Genomic DNA, 24,706 nt, shown 5'->3' with positions numbered 1-24,706 from the left:
ATGTCATGGCTTTAGAAGCTTCTGATAGGCTAATTGACATCATTTGAGTCAATTGGAGGTGTACCTGTGGATGAATTTCAAGGCCTACCTTCAAACTCAGTGCCTACTTTGCTTCACATCATGGGAAAATCAAAAGAAATCAGCCAAGACCTCAGAAAATAATTGTAGACCTCCACAAGTCTGGTTCATCCTTGGGAGCAATTTCCAAACACCTGAAGGTACCAGGTTCATCTGTACAAACAATAGTACGCAAGTATAAACACCATGGGATCACGCAGCCGTCATACCACTCAGGAAGGAGACGCGCTCTGTCTCCTAGAGATGAACGTACTTTGGTGCGAAAAGTGCAAATCAATCCATGAAGAACAGCAAAGGACCTTGTAAAGATGCTGGAGGAAACAGGTACAAAAGTATCTATATCCACAGTAAAACGAGTCCTATATCGACATAACCTGAAAGGTCGCTTGGCAAGGAAGAAGCCACTGCTCCAAACCGTCATAAAAAAGCCAGACTACGGTTTGCAACTGCACATTTGTACTTTTTGGAGAAATGTCCTCTGGTCTGATGAAACAAAAACAGAACTGTTTGGCCATAATGACCATCGTTATGTTTGGAGGAAAAAGGGGGAGGCTTGCAAGCCGAAGAACACCATCCCAACCGTGAAGCACGGCGGTGGCAGTATCATGTTGTGGGGGTGCTTTGCTGCAGCAGGGACTGGTGCACTTCACAAAATAGATGGCATCATGAGGGAGGAAAATGATGTGGATATATTGAAGCAACATCTCAAGTCATCAGTCAGGAAGTTAAAGCTTGGTTGCAAATGGGTCTTCCAATTGGACAATGACCCCAAGCATACTTCCAAAGTTGTGGCAAAATGGCTTAAGGACAACAAAGTCAAGGTATTGGAGTGGCCATCACAAAGCCCTGACCTCAAACCCATAGAAAATGTGTGGGCAGAATTGAAAAAGTGTGTGTGAGCAAGGAGGCCTACAAACCTGACTCAGTTACACCAGCACTGTCAGGAGGAATGGGCCAAAATTCACCCAACTTATTATGGGAAGCTTGTGGAAGGCTAGCTGAAACGTTTGACCCAAGTTAAGCAATTTAAAGGCAATGCTACCAATTACTAATTGAGTGTATGTAAACTTCTGACCCACTGGGAATGTGATGAAAGAAATAAAAGCTGTAATAAATCATTCTCTCTACTATTATTCTGACATTTCACATTCTTAAAATAAAGTGGTGATCCTAACTGACCTAAGACGGGGAATTTTTACATGGATTAAATGTCAGGAATTGTGAAAAACTGAGTTTAAATGTATTTGGCTAAGGTGTATGTAAACTTCCGCCTTCAACTGTATATACACACACACTACCTTTATTGTTTAATGAACATTTTGATCAAGTGGTAAATGGATCTTTATCACATAATTTAGATACTGTGGACATCATACACCAGACATAATTGAATTTGTGAAACAAAAGCTTTTGTGGGAAACCAACAACCTGTTGAGGGAAGTCTGAAAACCTTCTGATATACAGTTGCAGTCAGAAGTGTACTGTATACTATAAGTGCTCAGATACAAACAACATCTGCACAGTGCAGTTGACCTCTAGTCAACAATACCACACTAGGAATCAGTCAGGCCTAGCATTTAGGGAAAGGGGGATACCTCGTCAGTTGTACAACTGAATACCTTCAACTGAAAGGTGTCTTCCGCATTTGACCCAACCCCTTTGAATCAGAGAGGTGCGGGGCAGCCTTAAATCGACATCTACGTCTTCAGCGCCCGGGGAACAGTGGGCAGAACGACAGATTTTTACCTTGTCAGCTCGGGGATTCGATCCAGCAACCTAACCACTAGGCTACCCGGCGCCCCATTTAAGCTTTGGGCTGCCTTTCAACACCTCATAATTTAGTGTACAAGTCTGTCTCTGTGGGTCCTAGAAAGAGTACTGTACGTCAGTCATACACATGGATATGTATACCAAATAAAATCACCGACGTATACATGAGCTGCACACACGCCATGACTTCCATTGGACCAGACATGTCACAGCTCGGCTTACCATGTGATACATTGACAATAAGTATCATCCCTGTATCAGCTCTCAGTGTCCAACAAACATGTTGAGGAAAATCGGCACGATTATATACACTGAACCAAAATATAGATGCAACAATCAACAATTTTAAAGATTTTACTGAGTTACAGTTCATATAAGGAAGTCAGTAAATTGAAATAAATTCATTAGGCCCTAATCTATGAATTTCACATGGCTTGGAATACAGATATGCATCTGTTGGTTAGAAATACTTAAACAAAAAGAAAAGTGAGGTGATGGCGGAGGATGAATGGCACGAAAATGGGACTCAGGATCTTGTGTGTTGTCTGACAAAACTGCACATTTTACAGTGGCCGTTATTGTCCCCAACACAAGTTGCACCTGTGTAATGATCATGCTGTTTAATCTTGATATGCCACACCTGTCAGGTGGATGGATTATCTTGGCAAAGGGGTAAAGAAGAAATGCTCACTAAGAGAGATGTAATTACATTTGTGCACCAAATTTAAGAGCAATAAGCTTTTTGTGTCAATGGAAAATTTGGGGAATCTTGTATTCAGCTTAGGAAACCAAGACGTTTATATTTTTATTCAGTGTACATTGAGCCAGACAGAATATGTGGGGATTTTCTTTAATCAACATCCACATAAAAAAAATACAATAGTAAACTGAAGCAATAAGGCACAAAGGGGTGTGGTATATGGCCAATATACCAATGTAATTAGAACAGTAAAAAGTAATGTTTTTTCATTACTGTGGGATACAGTCTGATATATCCCTGCTTTTAGCCAATCAGCATTCAGGGCTCGAATCACCCAGTTTATAATATGGTAAAAACACTAATATTTACTGTAGTGTTTTTGCTGACTTTACTGTCGTATTTACAGTTAACTTTAGTATTAATACTGTAGTAAAAGAACGGTAGTATTTACTGTAGTATTTACTGTAGTGTTTTTGCTGGCAATACTATACTGCAGTATTTATTGTTTTTGTTACTGTAGTGATTTTGTAGACATTACTATGTGTTTTTTTTAAATGATCTTTGACATAGAAGTAGAGTCTCCTTCAGGAAATCTACTGGAGAAATACCAAAAGAGCACATTTTCCATAACATGTAGGTAGGTATGTAGGTAGGTAGGACTGGGGTCTGAACGGATAGTTCAGAGCTTCTGCTCTTTTCTATAACCTGTAGGGAACACAATATATGGTCTATAATTGGCATGTAAGTTTCTCGATTCTGGGTGGCACAAATTGCGATATGGGGAAGGGGAATGGGCAGAGTTAAATACTGTAGAATTTCCTATAGTTAAACAAGTGTAGTGTTTTTGCGGACATTACTGTAGTATTTACTAGTGTTTTTTTGTTGTGGATAATATTGTAGCATTTACTGTAGTAAATTCTACATTCTATAGTAAACACTACATGATCAAGGGATATAAGTGTGTAATATAGTATTCTACAGTATATTACACAATTATATAGCAAGCACATCACGATTGAAGGATTCAACAGTGTGTAATATAGTATTCTACAGTTTACTACAGAATTCTATAGTAAGTCCTGTAGTATTCTATAGTAAACTGGTGTATTTTTTCATGTGGGCACTTTCCCAGGTGTTGTCTGCCGATTCTGTGGGCAGGATTTACTGACCGTGAATGTTTTAGAACAGTGTGTTGTTGGATTTGAATGGCTGAATTCAACACAGTTATCAAATCAGTAGCAGGCTTAAAAGAGATGAGTCCACAAAATCCATATAGCTGTAGTCATGGATCTGTTGGGAAACACTAGCCTCCAGAAAAGGAGTCAGAAATACTTTCAGTCCCCTGTAGTGCAGCAGTAAAGCCTTGTTACGCCACTTGTTATACTATACCAAGGAAGAAGAAACCTCTCTCCACCAACTCACCCCTGGCAACTAGCGCAAGGTGGCGTTAGCTGAAACACCAGCCTGCAATTGAGTGGAAATCCTCTACACACCATACTCAAGATGATAATGTTAATACTGGAGAAGAAAAATAAATAACGTCTAATAATGTTTTATATAAACATTTGTTTTTATTCTAAGGAATTCCATACTGTATGTTTGATTTTTTGAGGAAATTCTCCCCCTACAGATTCCTGATGAGGAGAGGCGCACTGCAAGACCCGCTCCTTTCTCTTTTGCCTCGTGGTTTCTGTACAAACTCAAGGCTGTCTCTCACATTCAGGATATACTCTGGTATCGCAACATCTTGGCAAACCCCTGGGACAGGAAGGCAAATCTCTTCAATGTAAAATGGAATCTTAAAGACTTCAACAAATGTATGTCTAGTAACACACAGAAATATTCAAACATTTACCAGGCATTTACTTAACTAGCATCTAACTGGATCTCACTCAGGACAGTCATGATATCAACTAACTGGTCAATGGATGTAATGCATGCCTATCATATGGCTATTCTACACAATATACTATACTACTTACTTATTTTACTGCTAATATACTACACAACGCAATAGGTCATATGCTAAAAGGTTTTGTAACCCTTGTAATATTATTACAAAATGGTTAACCTCACCATCAATTTGCTTGTCTATACATTGTGTCAGATTAGTCTTGCAAAGTGCCTGTATCAACACCTTATCAACAAGCTGGTTGATTTCAACCCATTCAAATCCGAAATGATACCCGTGCGCCTGATCTACCTGTTTCATCACATACCATCACGTTGCTGCCCTCCATCAGTCTATTTCAGTCATCCTCTGCCTTTCCCTACCTCTGTCAGACCGTGTAATCCCCCTCTTTCTCCAGATTTCTCCTCCCCTCGCCAAGCCCCTCTCGCTCTCTTCTGCCTCTACACCTCATGCACCTCATACACACTTTCCCCTCTCTCCCCCTTTCTCACCGGGTGTAACTCTACTCTGGGAGTTATATTTAGCACCGGCGGGACTCAACGTTCACCGCTGCACACCTCTTGCTCTGTCTCCCGGTCTCTCACTGTCCGTCTGTCTGTCCGTCCCGCTGACCCTTAAGGACTTCTGTGAGGGGAGTTCGGTTCGTGTGGACGGACCGCGACACCTGAGCATGTTCGTCAAGCGGAAAGCGAGCGGCGTTTATTAGAAAGTATATAGAGAGAAATCAACAAAACGCCAGTGTCAGATTTGATCAACTCACTGCAAAAACAGATTTCAATCTCAAGGAACGTATCTGCTCGTAATCCTCATACCGGCTCTTTTTGTACTTCTCGCAATGAAGACAAGTACCTGGACCCACCTGTGAGATAGGGAGGGTGGATGGAAATCAGAGATAACAACACCTGTGAGATAGGTAGGGTGGATGGAAATCAGAGATAACAACACCTGTGAGATAGGGAGGGTGGATGGAAATCAGAGATAACAACACCTGTGAGATAGGTAGGGTGGATGGAAATCAGAGATAACAACACCTGTGAGATAGGGAGGGTGGATGGAAATCAGAGATAACAACACCTGTGAGATAGGGAGGGTGGATGGAAATCAGAGATAACAACACCTGTGAGATAGGTAGGGTGGATGGAAATCAGAGATAACAACACCTGTGAGATAGGGAGGGTGGATGGAAATCAGAGATAACAACACCTGTGAGATAGGGAGGGTGGATGGAAATCAGAGATAACAACACCTGTGAGATAGGTAGGTTGGATGGAAATCAGAGATAACAACACCTGTGAGATAGGTAGGGTGGATGGAAATCAGAGATAACAACACCTGTGAGATAGGGAGGGTGGATGGAAATCAGAGATAACAACACCTGTGAGATAGGTAGGGTGGATGGAAATCAGAGATAACAACACCTGTGAGATAGGGAGGGTGGATGGAAATCAGAGATAACAACACCTGTGAGATAGGGAGGGTGGATGGAAATCAGAGATAACAACACCTGTGAGATAGGGAGGGTGGATGGAAATCAGAGATAACAACACCTGTGAGATAGGGAGGGTGGATGGAAATCAGAGATAACAACACCTGTGAGATAGGTAGGGTGGATGGAAATCAGAGATAACAACATGAGAATAGATGAAGACTCCATGAGTAAGTTTTCTGGAACAACGTCAGGCTGTTACTGATAGCTTGGATAGATCAAATACATAACGGTCCTGTTAAGAACAAACCCTGTTAGCGGTTGCAGGGCCCTCCACTGCACGTCGGGCCTGACAACACCCTTAACTGTATTCACAATATAGCATGTCCTCAAGTGACAGCCTAATGGCACCAGAAGACTCAAATATAAGACGCAATTGTAGCAGCAATAGTATTAGTAACAAATACGAATCTACCCATCTACTTTCCTAATCTACTCTGCCTGCCTGCCTACCAGCCGGCTTTCCTCTGTCTATATGCAGGTCCGTCCATCTGCTGGTCCAGTTGTCCTACAGACACATGACATCTACAGCAATAGGTCACATGACGGGGAAGGTCGGAGAGTGTTGTGTGTCACCACCCTTATGTCATATAAAGTCAAACGTAACACACACGAAGGTCTTGGAAAATATCACCCAGTCTTACAGAGTATTAACCACATACATTCTCTGCATGTCTGTCAACAACTCTCCACATAACTCTCTATTGTGCCCGGCAATTGGCATCTAGGCCCCCTTGTGATCTCATTTCTTGATCCTCCGCAGCACAATGACAAGGAGAACAGAAACAAAGTCCCGCTCCAAAAAAAGTGACACTTCTCAATATAGCCCGGCTCCCCGGGCGACAGCGTCAACACACGTTTATCCCAGTCCACATGGCCCGTACTAACACACACAGGTCAGACAGTACATGCGTCCACTGGTGCGCACACAGACACACACAACCACCACGTGGACACACAGACTTACAGCCTATGACCTTAGCCAAAGGCCCACGGTATAGTACTACCCTGTTAAATACAATACGCCTCACCAATTTCCAGCGGGTGAGTTTTTCTTACGAATCCCCCCCCCCCAAATAAAAAAATCGGAAAGTCTAATGGTTTTAAGTCCCTCCAGATGTTTTGGAACACTCTGGACCCCCGGGGTCATCTTAGACTGCGTGACGAGGCGGAGATTAACAAATATATTCCACATGCACGATCGGGTTACCCCCTTCCCACACCACACTGCTGTAAACCTAGATTTATCTCCGTGGATGAAATCCCACTTCCATGCAAACACATTTCTCCCAGGTCTAACCTGAGAGCATGGAGAGGCACTTACCAACGTACAATACCAAAGAGGTCGTTGAATGGCCATCTATTTCTACGTAATAATACATTATGTTTGTCGGTAATAAATTAAAGGAATTAAAGGTGGAGAGGATAATGAACAGGTGGCTGAGAAAGCGAGAGAAAGAGCCAGACAGAGAGAGAGAGAGAGAGAGAGAGAGAGAGAGAGTTAAGACCCTGACGGAGACTGAAGGTGTGGGGGTCCTCAGACACAGACGCCTGTTGCCATGACCCTGTTGCCACAGTCACGGACCTGCTAAGAGGTCTCTGTGACCACCGTTACCAGACAGTGTCCCCCCCCCATGCTCCCTATGCACAGACCGCAAAGAGCAGAGACGACCCGATATGTCATGCAAGATTAATGTGCAAGATTAATGTCAGAGATAGAGATAAAGTGAGAGATAGTCTACTGCTCCGTAACGCAATATGAGAGCAAATGGAAAAAGATAAGAGGAGATAGGTAGTGAGAGGAGAGAGAGAGAGAGAGAGAGAGAGAGAGAGAGAGAGAGAACGGAAGAGAGCGTGGGAGAAAGAACTGACCAGGGTCTGTTGGTATCTCAGAGCCTTCCTTTCCAACGCATCTGCGGCCATTGACACACTGTCACTGACCCAAAAATAAACCAGCTGTCTGTCTCAGCATTTCCAGCTCTGCGCCCGCGCCGGCGAGTGTGCGCAGGCACACACACCAGAGACACACACAGAGAGAAAAACTCTCTCACACTCTCACACACACACACACACATTCTCACACAGTGTAAACAAGCCCTTGCAACAGATCTCCCCACCACTCGGATTGCCCACCTCTGTCCCGTTAAGCAGTGCGTGTGAACTAACAGATGCCTCACACCTCACTATCCTCCCCCCCTCTCTATCCCGCTCTCTCCCTCTATCATTAGATAGGCTAATGGCGTACCCATCCTGTTGCCTGGGGCAACCCCTTAAGACTTTGAGCACCTGTTAATTAGAGTAGAGGTACAGCAGGTAGAAGGGGAAAGAGAGGCAGAAGGGGAGAGAGAGAGTGGTTCATTGGGCATGTCCTGCTGTGAGGGATGTTCCTCATTGGAGTTGGCGCTGCAATATGATGAGGGCATAGCTATGGCACAGACTGTTCTTTTGGCTTCTTGGGTTTGGAGGGTTCAGGGTCCAGCAAGGTTCAGGGTCCAGCAAGGTTCAGGGTCTAGCAACTGCTACTGTCTGGGGCAGCAACTCTACTGTACACTATTGAACAGTACACTATATAGAGAGCAGATGAGAATTGAGAAAACAGATGTTGATATGCGGTGCCTGTCAAATAGAAAAACATCCGTAACTCAGAAACATATTAAAGTGGCAATATATAACTTTTTGGGCGACCCGATCCAAATGCACAGAGAAATGTGAGTTATAGATCTATCATTCTACTTGAAAGCAAGTCTAAGAAGCAGTAGATATGTTCTATGTGCGCTATTTCTATGCTTCCCGTTCTTAAGTTTTGTTTTTGAGTCTTTTACTAGCGGTTTTGTACACCAGCTTCAAACAACTGAAACGACAATATTTTTGGTTATGGAAAACATATTTTTGAGCGGTTTAGATAGTGTACGGTAGAGAATCATTGTACCATCTTGTTTTGACAAACTGAAATTAGAGTTTTTAGCAACCAAGAAGTGGCGGAGAGATTTTTGAATAGTGCAACTTTAAGGCACTTGTCACGTCCTGACCCTAGTAAGATGTCATTTTCTATAGTAGAGTAGGTCAGGGCGTGACAGGGGGTGTTTTGGGTTTTTCTATGTTTTCTATTTCTATGTTTAAGTTCTAGTTTTTCTATTTCTATGTTGGGTTGTTTGGGTTGCTCTCCAATTGGAGGCAGCTGATTCTCGTTGCCTCTGATTGGAGATCATATTTAAGTAGGGGTTTTTCGTCCTGTTTTGTGGGTTATTATCTTTTGAGTAGTGTTTGTTTCTCTCTGCGTCACGGTTTGTTGTTTTTGTGTATTCAAGTATTTAGTGTATTGCATTTAGTTTCACGGTAAATAAAATATGTGGAACTACAAACACACTGCATTTTGGTCCGATCCTTTGAACAGCCGTGACAGCACTACTGAACTTCATTAAACTTGATTATCTTGGCATTTGAAATGAAATTAAAATGTCCAGAAAGGGGACAATTACATACTATGGTAGAGGCAGGGAAAGCACAGGAGTTTTCACATCGCAAGATGTTTTCAGAGCATTTTAAAACAGACCATTTAGCGCTGATGTTTTGGGTGTTTAAAGTAACTGTTAAGTGAAAATCTCACTTTTAAAAGTTCATATTCTGTTAATGACTCATACCCAAATAATGTTGTTGACTCATTCTACACTCGTATTTGTAGCCAAAGCATAAATTGGAGATTAAAAAAAAATTATAATTTAAACACACCTCAAACATGTATATCAAATAGATAATTTCAAAAATGCTTGCTATTTCCTCAGACTATGATGTCATACACCTGAGTTGGCCAACCAGCGGTCAACATGCATTAGTATTTTCTTATGACTGGAACACGCCTACACCATTAACACAGAAAAGCTGCTTTTTAACATACTTAATTAACATGATTTGGAAAGAAAACTATTTCACTGATATTTGAAGTAATTATTAGGCATATTTCATAGAAATCTGCAAACACTGGACAGTTACTTTAACAGTTAACAGATGGACAGCAAGCAGTTTCCATGGGGGCTTTTCCGATGGTGTTGGAAAACTGATGAGTGATTACAAAACACAAAAAAACAACATGCCATTGCAAAGCCACTCACCCTGTATACAGTATCATACCACTGTAAGGCAGGGCAAACTTCCATTGCCTCATTCATGAGCTAGTGACAGTGCACCAAAAGCCTAATACTACCTAAGTTACTTCCCCAACGCCCTCAGTGCCTGTGATTGTTGATAGGGATGGATAGAGCCGTTTCACTTTGAGAAAAGTAATGGAAATTGCAGGTGTTGACTGGCCACTTGGAGGCACTGTGAATCGACAACACCTTTGACCTTTGATGGACACCGGTGATTAGGAGGAGACTAAAATAGTTGTGAGGGCATCGCAAACCCACACACCGTAGCACTTTACACAATAAAAGGACACACACCAAAAGTCTAAAAACAGAACTCACCGTGGTAGAGGTGATAAGGTTGAGGAGGAAAAGGTGCAGCAAAGGGCAGGGCTAACCTGTGAGAGTTACAAAGCAGAGAGACATGAGGAAAGAAACACACAACAGAAGAGAGAGATTGACAGAGAGGCTGGGAAAGTGGGAGATGGCAAATATCACAAACTGGATTTATCACATGGGGATTATAATAGACGATTGTTAACATCAAACGTGATTATACTACTGCTTCTTATGAGGAGCTAATATCAAACGTGAGTATACTACTGCTTCTTATGAGGAGTTAATATCAAATGTGAGTATACTACTGCTTCTTATGAGGAGCTAATATCAAACGTGAGTATACTACTGCTTCTTATGAGGAGCTAATATCAAATGTGAGTATACTACTGCTTCTTATGAGGAGCTCATATCAAAACGGGATAATACTACTGCTTCTTATGAGGAGCTAATATCAAACGTGAGTATACTACTGCTTCTTATGAGGAGCTCATATCAAAACGGGATAATACTACTGCTTCTTATGAGGAGCTAATATCAAACGTGAGTATACTACTGCTTCTTATGAGGAGCTAATATCAAATGTGAGTATACTACTGCTTCTTATGAGGAGTTAATATCAAACGTGAGCATACTACTGCTTCTTATGAGGAGTTAATATCAAACGTGAGTATACTACTGCTTCTTATGAGGAGCTAATATCAAACGTGAGTATACTACTGCTTCTTATGAGGAGCTAATATCAAACGTGAGTATACTACTGCTTCTTATGAGGAGCTAATATCAAATGTGAGTATACTACTGCTTCTTATGAGGAGTTAATATCAAACGTGAGTATACTACTGCTTCTTATGAGGAGCTAATATCAAACGTGAGTATACTACTGCTTCTTATGAGGAGCTAATATCAAACGTGAGTATACTACTGCTTCTTATGAGGAGCTAATATCAAATGTGAGTATACTACTGCTTCTTATGAGGAGCTCATATCAAAACGGGATAATACTACTGCTTCTTATGAGGAGCTAATATCAAACGTGAGTATACTACTGCTTCTTATGAGGAGCTAATATCAAACGTGAGTATACTACTGCTTCTTATGAGGAGCTAATATCAAATGTGAGTATACTACTGCTTCTTATGAGGAGCTCATATCAAAACGGGATAATACTACTGCTTCTTATGAGGAGCTAATATCAAATGTGAGTATACTACTGCTTCTTATGAGGAGCTAATATCAAATGTGATTATACTACTGCTTCTTTTGAGGAGTTAATATCAAATGTGAGTATACTACTGCTTCTTATGAGGAGCTCATATCAAAACGGGATAATACTACTGCTTCTTTTGAGGAGCTCATATCAAAACGGGATAATACTACTGCTTCTTATGAGGAGCTCATATCAAAACGGGATAATACTACTGCTTCCTATGAGGAGCTTTGGATGCTGAGGACGTAATACCATTACACAATAAATGAGATTCAGCCTTACACAGGGAGCATGCCACGTAGGTTGACACAAAATTTGTGAAGAAATGTACAGTTACGGTTAAAATAAATGGGTAAAATACATTGTCGACTAAAATACAAGGTCCAATATATTGTAGAGGTGTTTATTAGAGAGGGGTAAAGATAAAGATTTTGTTCGGGCGCCAGGCAGGTATTAACTTAAAAGTTGAATGTTTTGTATTATGTGCTGTGTATGTGTGTGGGGGTTGTCTGTGAGAAAAGCATGTCAAAGAGAAATGCAGCCAGGCTGGTTGAGTGACACACATACTTGTAAAGAGGTGAGGGAGGGAAAAAGCAGAAATGCTGTCAGAATGTGCCTCCTAACAACACTATGTGGAGGAGTGTACTGTGACCGCGACTCATTATTGTTACCTGAGGACAGTGACAGAATTAGGTGACAAAACATAACACACCCTAAGCCTATATATAATTTGGTATAACCACATCCAGGTTAGTCTTCCCTGTGGCTCAGTTGGTAGAGCATGGTGCTTGCAACGCCAGCCTGGTGTGTGCAACGTCAGGGTTGTGGGTTCGATTCCCACGGGGGACCAGTACAAAAAAAAAAAATGCATGAAATGAAATGTATGCATTCACTACTGTAAGTCGCTCTGGATAAGAGCGCCTGCTAAATGACTAAAATGTAAATGTAGGTAGACAATAGTAGAGTCAGGTAACTTTCACGTGTTGAGTTTGATTTATCCTTTATCTAAACAGGTTGTGACCTGAAATAAAGTAAGAGAAGGACAAAGCATGGCTAACCTATTTGTTTCTACCATAGTCAACTTGTCGTCTTGTATGATCATTTGGCAAGACAATGATAACATTGTTGAGTAAATACAGGTCCCCCAAGCTAGGCAGCCATGTTGTAAGTAAAATGATGTTATTATAGTATTATAATCCTAAATATGGCTGCATAAACAACACAACTACTTCTTAAGGTGACAGTGTATTTGATCAATTTTGCCATTTTGAACATTTACATTTGACATTTGCACAGCAGTAAATCTATCCTCAAGCAAGCGGAAAGAGAATTGGCCCAATCTCTGTCCTCTCAAGTTGATTCAAATTGTAGTTCCATTTAAGAAACAAATGTCCAGGGAACTGTCAATGGGACCTCTACTTGTTTTATCTCTGTGGTGACAAACGAAAACAGGGGATGCGTCTGAAATGTCACGCTATTCACTATGTAGTGGGGCCCATAGGGCTGTGGTCAAAAGTAGTGCACTATATAGGTCATAGGGTGCCATTTCAGATACACCCAGTCTCTTCCTACTATAGCCCCTAATAATTACTTGTCACATTGACCTGCCCTGAACCTGCCTACTGAATTTGAACAATGATATTCTGTCCACTTCCACTGTTCATAGGATGAGGTTATCAACGATTCCATTGGAGAATACTAGTCAGCCAGCCAGTCTGTCTTAGCATTTTTCAAATGTCATGCCCAAATCATATGGAAATAACTTCAAACAGCAGTGTCATCAGAGAATGAATAGCGACCAATTAAAGTCAGACTGTGTGATGAGACTTATAAATTGTGTAGTTGAATGTAACATACTGTACTGTACCCAGGCCTAAATACCACCAATGACGCGGTACCAATGCCGTGTCATGTAAAAAAAAATAATCCCAGCGTGAAATAGTTTCCAATCGTTCTGATCGTGTTCTGATTGTGACGTCATGCTGTAAAAAAATTCTCCCAGCGTGAAAATGTTCCCGGTTCAATATTTGCACGTGCATCTCTTTACGTGGCTGAGCTCGTGCATATGTTTCTCTCACACCCTCCTTAGACCTAAAAAAAAACTTCTGTGGGCACACGCATTTGCTTCACATATCTGCCAATCAATGGTGGCCAGGATTATTGACTCTGACCAATCAGAGGCTTGTTGAGGCGTGAGGTCCCGGACTCGCGCGTGAAATATATTTTTTTTGCGATTGTAAAGACTTGGGCGCTATGTTTTCGTTTGACAGTGCATATATCTGTTTGTTTGGTAGCTAAACAAAAAAAGTTAACTGCACACTTCTTAGAACAACCCATCTCGACCAGTTTACATCTAATCATGCTAGCTAGCTAAATCAAGGGCGTGTGAGAAACATCTGCACGAGCTCAGCCATCCACACAGACGTGCGCGCAATTACTGACCGGGAACGTTTTGACGCTGTGAAATGTTTTACAACATGAAGTCACAATCACAACACAATCAGAACAATTTCACGCTGGGAAGATTTTTTACATCACCCGGCATGCCCAACCCATCCAGGGTTTTACGTGATTAGGACACATCCTGAATGCCAAGCGTGGTATGCCATATTGTACGCAGTCAGTGTGATTATACTATAGCCATAGTCACACTACTGTATCTTAAATTGCCTCAGCATCAGATCTACCCAGATACCATAGTTACTCGGGATTCCAATATCTAGAGTTAATCTAGGTTATTCATTCAGGAAGCAGTCTCTCTGAGATTACATCAATTATACTAGCGCAGTCAAAACATATGTAGACAGAATAACAAAAACACGTACCGGGGTTCGAAATACTCACACTGACATCTTTATCGACGGGGGAAAAAGTGCAAAACATGGAAATTGTATGACACTTGTACAAGTGTACATTCTTTTTCCTTTTCCTAAAGTAGACATTGATTAGTCTAGATCAGGGGTACTAAACTCTTACAATACGAGGTCCGGAGTCTGCTGGTTTTCTGTTCTACCTGATAATTAATTGCACACACCTGGAGTCCCAGGTCTAAATCAGTCCCTGATTAGAGGGAAACATTGAAAGAATGCAGTGGAACCGACTTCGAGATGGAGAAAATGGACTCCAGACGTCTTTATGTGTCTTGTGTGACAGTAGAAGGTGTTGAATACTCCACGCTGCGTCGTTACAGCCGAGGGCTTCATGAGGCCGCTGACTGGTGGTAAATCTAACGATGATGCCTGTGTGTTTGCTCGCTCCCACTCCTCAGGATGTCGTCCTACTCTGATGCTGATAATCAGTGTCAACCGGGGGACACCATCTGTGGTAAGTGCTCCTCTCTCATGATCGTTTTTTCTCTACTTCTCCTGCGTCGCCTTGTCTTGCACCTTCTATAACTTATATACCCACTAGCTGTTGGGTCTCCAAGCCAAAGGCATTGACTAAAAACACGCCATGATCTTGGACTCTAAGATTTGATAGACCAGTGTTTCCCCCACCCTGGTCCTCCAGTATCCCCATCAGTACACATTTTGCATTGTAACCCTGGACAAGCACACCTGATTCAACTCGTCAACTAATCATCAAGCCCTCAATTAGCTGTTTGTCCAGGGCTACAACGAAGATGTGTAATGATGGAGATACTCGAGGACCAGGGTCGGGAAACACTGCGATAGACAATGTTATGGAAATAATTAGGAAATGTTTAACCAGATTACATATAGCTGTCCACTGATATATTTCTGGGGAGTTTTGCTAATCTTCCCACCAGTGTAAAAAGTGGGCTTTGACATTCTGTCACAAACTGGTTGTCCATTGACTGAGATTCTATTTGTGCTGACATATGATCAACATCACAGTCAATTTTTACACAACATCTTTGTGTTTTAACCAAACATATAGGGGTATGCTATGTAAAGATCATTTGTCAAATTGAATAAATATGGAAATCTGCCTATGGTGGAGACTTGTTCCCTTTCCCAGCCTTTACCAAACAGAGCTGTAGCAAAAGAGCTGCAACCAACACGATGAAGCCACTTCAACCGTCTAGAAAACATTTATATACATAAAACGCTACATAGATAGCATCAGACCTGTGAAAAATAGATTAGAGGCACTGGTTTTATTAGGTACCAAACGAGTATAAAGGAAACAACCTAGATTTGTCCAATAAGAAACACCCATTTTCCACTGCGTTCCCTAATAAAAACACTATACAATATTTTTGGATCCGTTATACAGAGATAACAGAAATGTGTTGCATTTGCTGTCCCAGTACTCATATCCAGCATGCACACAAGACAGGCTGGGAACAGCACAGGGTCTGCCGCATTGTCCGCTACGTTGTCACGTCTACAGAGCAGCACAGGTTAGGGGAAAGATAGTTCAGACTCTCCAGAAGATTTTAAGGAACAAGAAGAATGAATAAAAACCAGACTGTTAATTTCATAACAATTGGCTTTAAGTATTCCAGTTACTTTGGATGGCACACTGTAGGTAGACTCAGCCAAACAATCAAGGTGTGGCGCAAACATGTTGTACCACAATCTACACCTTTTTCAGTATGCTATTTCCGTTGCACTTAAAGGCCCAGTGCAGTCAAACTAGATTTTCCTGTGCTTTAAAATATATTTGCACACTACGAGGTTAGAATAATATTGTGAAAATGATGATAATGCCCTTTTAGTGTAAGAGCGGTTTGAAAAGACTGCCTGGAATTTCAGCTTGTTTTGGTGGGAAGGACTTTTGGCCTGCCTGGTGACATCACCAGGTGGTAAATAATTGAATTGACCAATAAGAGAGTTCCAAACCTCTCTCCCCTCTCCACTCAGACCACTCCCAGACAGTCCAAGCTAAATTCTTGCTTGAGAAATTGGTCTTTAATAAGAAGCTATTTTTGTTGCTTTTTTGGACAATTTCTTTTATTGAAAACAATCATAGTAAGTTACTTAATTGTTACCCAGAAATGATTTTATATAAAAAAAAAAACGCTGCATTGGACCTTTAAATGAAGGCAGTGTACATATTGTAAGTAGCTTATGAAATAAGATGATATGAATGAGGAGCACTAAATCATCCCTGACAAACAGTAATTACGTGTCTGACATACAGTAGCTGTCAAAAGTTTGGACACACCTGCTCATTCCAGGGGTTTTCTTTATTTTTACTATTTTCTACACTACAGAATAATAGTGAAGACATCAAAACTATGAAATAACACATATGGAATCATGTAGTAACCAAAAAAAGTGTTAAACAAATCAAAATCTATTTTATATTTGAGATTCTTCGAAACCCTTGAATGAGTAGGTGTCCAAACTTTTGACTGATACTGTACATTCCTATTGGCATGTATTGTTCTTGCCACTTCAAGTGTATCCTACTCATGTTTCTGACTATCAAAACAAATGCCAGACCACACCTGCTTGCTTTTCAATGTCATGAACTATAGTGTTGACATAGACATTACAGAACACAAAGATCACCATTTCAGGGAGACAGACAAAGAATAGTATTGAAAAATAAGTTTCTTCATAGCCATCCTCAAAAATTTCCATTCTATATTTCTCTGGTTCTTTTTCACTCTATTGTTGCCCAATGTGATTCAGAAATGTTGTCCTTTTGCAGCACAGGGTCAGCTGTAGCAGGTTAGACGTTAAGTGCCTTGTTAAAGTGCCCAACGGTAGTAATACTCTAACTCTGATATTGATCTCTCTCGCTCTCTGTCTCTCAGAGATCACAGTGTACAAACAGGAAGTCATCATCGTGCCCATCCTGCTCCTTGCGAGCTTCCTGGTCACTCTGCTAATCGTTCTCCTGATGAGGTGCTGCCCTGGAAAGGGAATCCGCGGACGACCCAGCATAATCCTAGCCCGACCACACAGTACCAGAAGGTTGAGCAGACACACACAGAGGCAAAGTGCCAGACAGAACCTACAGGGCATTGAGGGTAAGTCGGTGTGCACATTGATGTAATGCCAATGAGCTTGACTGATGAGTCAGCATACTTTTATCTTCCCACTCTGTACAAGTCGTTCTAGACAGATGGGTTGCTTCCGGCAATGTATTGACGCTCCAGTTTAATACGTCTTTACAAGTTGTGTTGTCAGTCGGGACAGAGTGTCAAAGTGTTTATACAGAAACCCAGCCTAAAACCCCGAACAGCAAGCAATGCAGATGTAGAAGCTAGAAGCGCGGTGGCTAGGGAAAAACTCCCTAGAAAGGCCGGAACCTAGGAAGAAACCTAGAGAGGAACCAGGCTCTGAGGGGTGGCCAGTCCTCTTCTGGCTGTGCCGGGTGGAGATTATAACAGAACATGGCCATTAAGGCCAGATTGTTCTTCAAGAAGTTCAAACATTCATGGATGACCAGACGGGTCAGATAATAATCACAGTGGTCGTAGAGGGTGCAACAGGTCAGCACCTCAGGAGTAAATGTCATTTGGCTTTTCATAGCAGAGCATTAAGAGGTCGTAACATATTATTTGTTAACTTGTCGTCTATTTAATAGGCTATTTACTGTATTGAGAAAATGTAATTGAATTGTGTATCAAATATCAACATTTGAAGGAGATGCACTGTATCTTTTGTGCTACTGATTTAGTCTGGTTTAGTCTAATTAAAAATGGATATGTTGGCTTCACCTCTCCATCTCAATCAAGAATCAAAGTTAAATAATAGGACTAAATCAAATCAAACTTGATTTAAAGTGCATTTAAAGTTCAATTCGATTTAATTTAGTCATAGTCTTTTAACTTGTATTTTTGGTTGAGATGGAGACGTGAATCCAAAGTATCGATTATTCATTTGTAGACAAACTGGAATTAAAGGCAGACTAAGTCAGTGGAACAGATGAAACTATCCAGTTTGTCTACAAATGAATCCTTGATATGTTGGATCCACATCTCCATCTCAACCAAAACTCTGAGTTAAAGAATAGGACTAAATCTAATGAAACTTTAAATGCACTATTCTTTAACTTTGATTTTGGGTTGAGATGGAGAAGTGAATCCAACGTATTCATGATTAACTTGAAGATTACATTTGAATTCAAAGTTTGAAACCCTAGGCCTATCTGTACTGTCTATTTGTAGTTGAACAGTGGGTTGAATTGAAACAATAGCTGTTGATGACTTTGCAAACGCTATATAAGTCTAAATAGTGGAATTGATGATACTCTATTTAACTTAGAAAGTATGGCTACATTTCATTTGCTCTGTTAAACCTACTCTTTGGAATGACGAATAGCAACAGTGAATATATTCAGTTATTAAGGGATCTCTCAATAATCATTCTCACGATAGCACATTGGAAGTAGTCAGTGACAAATATAAAAGCTGGGCTTGGTTAAAACCCTGGATGGGAGACCAAATGGATAGCTGTAGATCAACTCTCCACTAGGAGGTGCTGTAGATAGATCAACTCTCCACTAGGAGGTGCTGTAGATAGATCAACTCTCCACTAGGAGGTGCTGTAGATAGATCAACTCTCCACTAGGAGGTGCTGTAGATAGATCAACTCTCCACTAGGAGGTGCTGTAGATAGATCAACTCTCCACTAGGAGGTGCTGTAGATAGATCAACTCTCCACTAGGAGGTGCTGTAGATAGATCAACTCTCCACTAGGAGGTGCTGTAGATAGATCAACTCTCCACTAGGAGGTGCTGCCCAGCCCATTGTTTTTCTATTTTTATGATAATGGTTTGTCTATGTTGAAAATTGGCCACAATGATGACATAATCCTGTGGTTGAAATTTCACCCTCAAAAAACAACAGTTCACGTTGATTACTTTTTCAAATTCTATGTATTGTCCACGTCGATTCCACGTCACAATTGATTCAACCAGTTTGTGCCCAGTGGGTTATGATGCTCTAAGGTCTGGGATATCCGAGACTAACTCTGTACTAGAACTACAGTAGTAAGCATTTACAAACTTTGTAAAGCACATATTTAGTCAATTGCTAAAGCACAATGATTGCCATATTGTTTCTTTTAGACTTTTAATGCAGTGGTGTAAAGTACTTAATAAGGAATAATACTTTAAAGTACTACTTAAGTAGTTTTTTGGGGGTGTCTGTACTTTACTTTACTATTTATATTTTTGACAACTTGTACTTTACTACATTCCTAAAGAAAAGTATATGTACTTTTTACTCCATTCATTTTTCCCTGACACCCAAAAGTGCTCGTTACATTTTGAATGCTTAGCAGGACAGAAAATGGTCCAATTCACACACTTATCAAAAGAACATCCCTGGTCATCCCTACTGCTTCTGATCTGGCGGACTCACTAAACACATGCTTTGTTTGTAAATGATGTTTGAGTGTTGGAGTGTGACCCTGTCTATCCATAAATAAATAACAATTATTGTGGCATCTGGTGTGCTTAATATAAGGAATTTTTATTATTAGTACTTATATTTTAGCAACTACATTTACTTTTGATCCTTAAGTATATTTAAAACCAAATACTTTGACTTATACTCAAGTAGTATTTTACTGGGTGACTTTCACTTTTACTTGAGTAACTTTCTATTAAGGTATCTATACTTTTACTCAAGTATGAAAATTGAGTACTTTTTCCACCACTGTAATTTTTACTTCTACTTTTGATACTTAAGTATATTTTAGCAATTACATTTACTTTTGATAATTTTAGTATATTTAAAACCAAATGCTTTTAGACTTTTACTCAGTACTATTTTACTGGGGGACTTTCATTTTTACTTGAGTAACTTTCTATTGGGGTATCCATACTTTTACTCAAGTATGACAATTGGGTACTTTTTCCACCACTGTTTTAATGTAAATGCTTGCCAAAACTAGACTAACTCCTGGCATATATTTATCTACTGGATTATGGTGTATTTATCTACTTTAAAAAGCTTACATAGGCAGAGACTGATTTTTGTTTTATAATGCATGAGTTGCATCTCTAGGTCTGAGGAATTTCATATATAGAATTTGATATATGCGTAATACCCATCTGTTCACCTGCAGCTCCTCCTGAGCTGAACCCACTGGAGCATGAGGAGTTACCTATGAGCACTCCGACCCCGCATGACGCCCCAGACACCTTGTCTGCAGTACCGGAGACGCCCAGAGAGAGGCAGCATGGCTCTTTCAACCTAGTCACTCCGCTGCCCCTGTCCTTCTTTGTCAAACCGAACGACTCTGTCACCCTCTACCGGGCAAGGATGGACAACAGAGATGTGATTCTACGGACACTTAAAGGTAACATTCTTTGATATACATTGGAGATATAAAATAGAAGCTCCCATCCAGAGACTGACAGTCAGTGTATTGTAAGACCTTCAGGCTTGTGAGTATAAAACGTGAAATGTTGGGGATGTTACCTGGTCTTGGTGTCACTATGACATTTTGATTCGATATTCAAATCAACAGACCTAGGCCAACCCATGACAAAAATGACTACATTTCCCTTCAGTAGCCTACTGCTAGGTATAGAAGGGAAAAAAATACAACACATTCGGTGTGTTTGAGGGGATCAGTTTGAGCAAGGCGAGGCACAGAATCACTAATCTTGATAACATATTGAGTAGTTATGAGGGATGTTAGGTCATTTGTAGATCAGTGATTCTACGCAGTCCAACTGCAATGTAGTAAATCTCAACATGCACCTTTTCTCCCCCAGAGACAGCTGATGCCAGCGAGGGCCAGTCCTTCCTGGGCTTTGCCTCCTTCCTGTCTGAGCTGGGGACCCACCCCTTCCTGCCTTGTCTGATAGGCGTGCTCTCCCTACATACCCCCCTCATCACTGTGATGGAGGAACTGGAGCACAGGGACCTGCTGGGGTTCCTATGGAGGTGTCGACAGGTATGGTACTCCCATAGAGATGGATAGAGGACTCCACTTTATATCTATGACCGCATGGGCAGCGCCATTGAGGCTACGACCCATAGGAATCCCCACCCAGTTGACTACTTTTAAATGGGTGAAGCATGGTGGAAGCCCTCAATGGCAATGTCCATGCTAAAATGGCTTATATCCATGATGAGTCCTCTACATATCTCTATGGTTACTCCTACATTGCCAAATGGCTGGGGATGTTCAATAGGGAGAACACTTTTTTAAACAGAGTGAAACAAAGAGGTAGGCTACTTGAACTTGTCCGAAGAAAGATGATTGTTTCACCAAAACGTTTTGCTACAGACTGGACTATACTGAACATGATCCTGATGTGTTAGGGACGGGTCTTAGCCAGAGATCTGCCTTGCACAACCTTTACGTAAATCGTGAATTGTCGCCAGGCTTGCCTGAACATTCGAGTTGTACGTGGATCTCAAGAGGCTGAGCAAACACTCTGTAATCATATAGACTACAGTGAGTATGGACATGACCATTAGTGCTAGTGTGAATGGAGACTCACAGTGCTGTTTCTTGGCAGGACACAGGTGGGGAGTCCCCATGCGACATCACAGAGAAGCGCATCTTCACCATGGGAGGACAAGTGGCTTCTGCTCTGGTTGGTCTCTCTCTCTCCATCTCTCTCTCCTTTCCATCTATCTCTGTCCGTATGTCTACAATTGAAAATGATAGTTCAAGTTGAGTGCATATGTTATGAAAATGGCGATCTGACGATTCCATCATTCTTATTCAGAACTGTGTAAGCACTTTGTGACAACTGCTGATGTAAAAGGGTTAATGCACGCATATCATTTTAATTTATAAGTAGAGACAATAGTTTTACCTGATCAAGTCGTGTGTTTAGGAAAAACTCCTGGCCTTACCTACTTGATTTGTCTGTATGAATGGCTTTTACATGCTTGAATGTCCCATAGCCATTGTAAAACACAGCATCCTCTCTGTTTGTGCCTTCAGGAATACCTGCATGGTCAGAGCTGTATCCATGGCAACGTTGGAGCTCGGAGCGTGTTGGTTGGCAGAGACCTGACGGCTAAACTGTGGGGATTGGGTCCAGCATACCGCAGGAAAACACAAGCAGGAACTCCAGGAGAGCTGGAGAACACTGAGACGAGGAAGTGGCAGGCTCCAGAAGTATTGGCAAGGAGACTTGTCAGTCAAAGCAGTGACGTGTAAGTCGCCAATCTGATTGGCCATATAATACGAAAAAGTCATCAGACTTTTTGCTTTGACAGTGATCTTTCCAACCATCCTTTTTTGCACAGCTGGTCTTTTGGTATCCTGCTCCATGAAATGGTGACACTAGGTAAATGCTTTTCTAAATAAATAACGTATCATTACTGGTCTGTTGAACTGTTATAACCATCACAAATGTTGAACTTTTATCTCATGGATATGTTTATCATGTATACACACCCTAATAATCTCATTTAATCCTCCACTTTGTAGGTGACCCACCATTCCCTAAAGTCATGGCCAATGATCTTCTTCAATACCTCCAAAGGGGAAAGACTCAGAAGAGACCAGCTAATTGTTCTAACTCACTGTAAGCGACCACATTAAGTAATAATCTGTTAATAATGACCTAGTATACCACAGAAAACATATAACAGTACTAGTTCTTAGACATTGGTAGAGGTGGCCACAATGACCCCCACAAAACCAGTTAAAATTGGTTACAAAAGCGACTGTACCTTTTTCAGGTATTCCATAATCAAGTCCTGTGGCCAGTACGCTCCACACGAGCGCCCTGCATTGGCTGAGGTGATCCGGAAGCTTCAATCAGGAGAGAAGCGTGCCAACAATAGGCCAGTTCTTCGAGTTCCTGGGCCACTGGACATTGAGAAGTACCTGCACGAGGCGGGATATGGAGAGGCCTACAATTACACTGTTCTCTGACTGGCTCCTGGGCTTCTTGTTTAAATCAAGGTCTTAAACGCAGTGTCGCTTTTTCACGTTATCGTGAAGACTGCTGGAAGAGCGTTTCAAATGTCAAAACACCACATCTTGTTTATCTTTAGGTGCCATACTATCCTCAATACAATGTGAGAGACTGAAGAAACACTCAGGTATCAGGACATAACTATACTGAACACAAATATAAACGCAACATGCTACAATTTCAACGATTTTACTGAGTTACAGTTCATATAATGAAATCAGTCAATTGAAATGAATTAATCAGGCCCTAATCTATGGATTTCACATTCCTTGGCAAGGGGCACAGACATGGATGGGCCTGGGAGGGCATAGGACCACCCACTAGGGAGCCAGGCCCAGCCAATCATAATGAGTTTTTCCCCATAGAAGGGCTTTATTACAGACAGAAATAATCCTCAGTTTCATCAGCTGTCTGGGTGGCTGGTCTCAGATGATCCCGCAGGTGAACAGGCCAGATGTGGAGGTCCTGGGCTGGCGTGGGTACACGTGGCCTGCAGTTGTGAGGCTGTTTGGACTTACTGCCAAATTCTCTAAAACTACATTGGAGGTGGTTTATGGTAGAGAAATTATCTGAAATTATCAGCTCTGGTGGACATTCCTGCAGTCAGCATGCCAATTGCACGTGCCCTTAGAACTTGAGACATCTGTGTTGTGACAAAACTGCACATTTTAGAGTGCCATTTTATTGTCCCCAGCACAAGGTGCACCTGTGTAATGATCCTAATGTTTAATCAGCTTCTTGATGTGCCACATCTGTCAGGTGGATGGGTTATCTTGGAAAAGGAGAAATGCTCACTAACAGGGATGTAAACAAATGTATATTTTTGTTCAGTATGTATATACAAAGCAACCTGCATTTTCCATGACAGACTGACCAGGTGAATCCAGGTGAACGCTATGATCCTCTTTGATGTCAATTGTTAAATCCACTTCAAATCAGTGTAGATGAAGGGGAGTCAGGTTAAAGAAGGATTATTAAGCCTTGAAACAATTTAGATATGGATTGTGTATGAGTGTCATTCAGAGGGTGAATAGGCAAGACACAAAATGTAAGTGACTTTGAATGGGGTATCGTAGTAGGTGCTAGGTGCACTGGTTTGTGTCAAGAACAGCAATGCTGGGCCTCTCAAGTGGCGCAGTGGTCTAAGGCACTGCAGTGCTAGCTGTGCCACTAGAGATCCTGGTTCAAGTCCAGGCTCTGTCGCAGCCGGCCGCGACTGGGAGACCCATGCGGCGGTGCACAATTGGCCCAGTGTCGTCCGGGTTAGGGG

The 24,706-nt window shown here is 41.4% G+C and overlaps 2 protein-coding genes across 3 annotated transcripts in view; one reads left to right on the top strand and one right to left on the bottom strand.

Moving 5' to 3' along the window:
- The window catches only part of LOC115173148 (chloride channel protein 1-like), a 34,862-nt gene extending 26,985 nt beyond the window's left edge, over positions 1-7,877 (bottom strand). Inside the window, exon 1 of the mRNA XM_029731081.1 lies at positions 7,819-7,877. Coding sequence (XP_029586941.1) covers positions 7,819-7,869 — 51 coding nt within the window. The 5' untranslated portion in view covers positions 7,870-7,877. The remainder of the gene's footprint in view (positions 1-7,818) is intronic.
- Positions 7,878-10,178: 2,301 nt separating this feature from the next.
- LOC115173503 (tyrosine-protein kinase STYK1) lies at positions 10,179-23,620 on the top strand. 2 transcript variants are annotated; one of them, XM_029731637.1, is made up of 10 exons: positions 10,179-10,657; positions 14,882-14,937; positions 17,345-17,560; positions 20,610-20,843; positions 21,265-21,446; positions 22,018-22,095; positions 22,452-22,666; positions 22,760-22,800; positions 22,944-23,040; positions 23,198-23,620. In XM_029731637.1, the coding sequence occupies exons 2-10, from the start codon at positions 14,883-14,885 to the stop codon at positions 23,391-23,393; spliced, it is 1,314 nt and encodes a 437-aa protein (XP_029587497.1). In that variant the 5' UTR covers positions 10,179-10,657; position 14,882; the 3' UTR covers positions 23,394-23,620. The 2 variants fall into 2 exon arrangements, with proteins under 2 accessions (XP_029587497.1, XP_029587498.1); XM_029731638.1 differs by having other exon boundaries at positions 10,179-11,480.
- The last annotated feature ends 1,086 nt before the right edge of the window (positions 23,621-24,706 follow it).

The sequence above is a fragment of the Salmo trutta genome, chromosome 34 (assembly GCF_901001165.1).
Source record: "Salmo trutta chromosome 34, fSalTru1.1, whole genome shotgun sequence".
Lineage (NCBI taxonomy): Eukaryota > Metazoa > Chordata > Actinopteri > Salmoniformes > Salmonidae > Salmo > Salmo trutta.
Note: the sequence above shows the minus strand (reverse complement) of the source record. Positions and strands in the feature narration are given on the sequence as shown.

Bases quoted from the DNA above. Each gene is read 5' to 3' on its own strand.
- LOC115173503 (XM_029731637.1), top strand. From the start codon at position 14,883: ATGTCGTCCTACTCTGATGCTGATAATCAGTGTCAACCGGGGGACACC. The intron at 22,667-22,759 runs GTAAGTCGCCAA...TTTTTTGCACAG, and splicing joins GTCAGTCAAAGCAGTGACGT to CTGGTCTTTTGGTATCCTGC. The intron at 22,801-22,943 runs GTAAATGCTTTT...TCCACTTTGTAG, and splicing joins CCATGAAATGGTGACACTAG to GTGACCCACCATTCCCTAAA.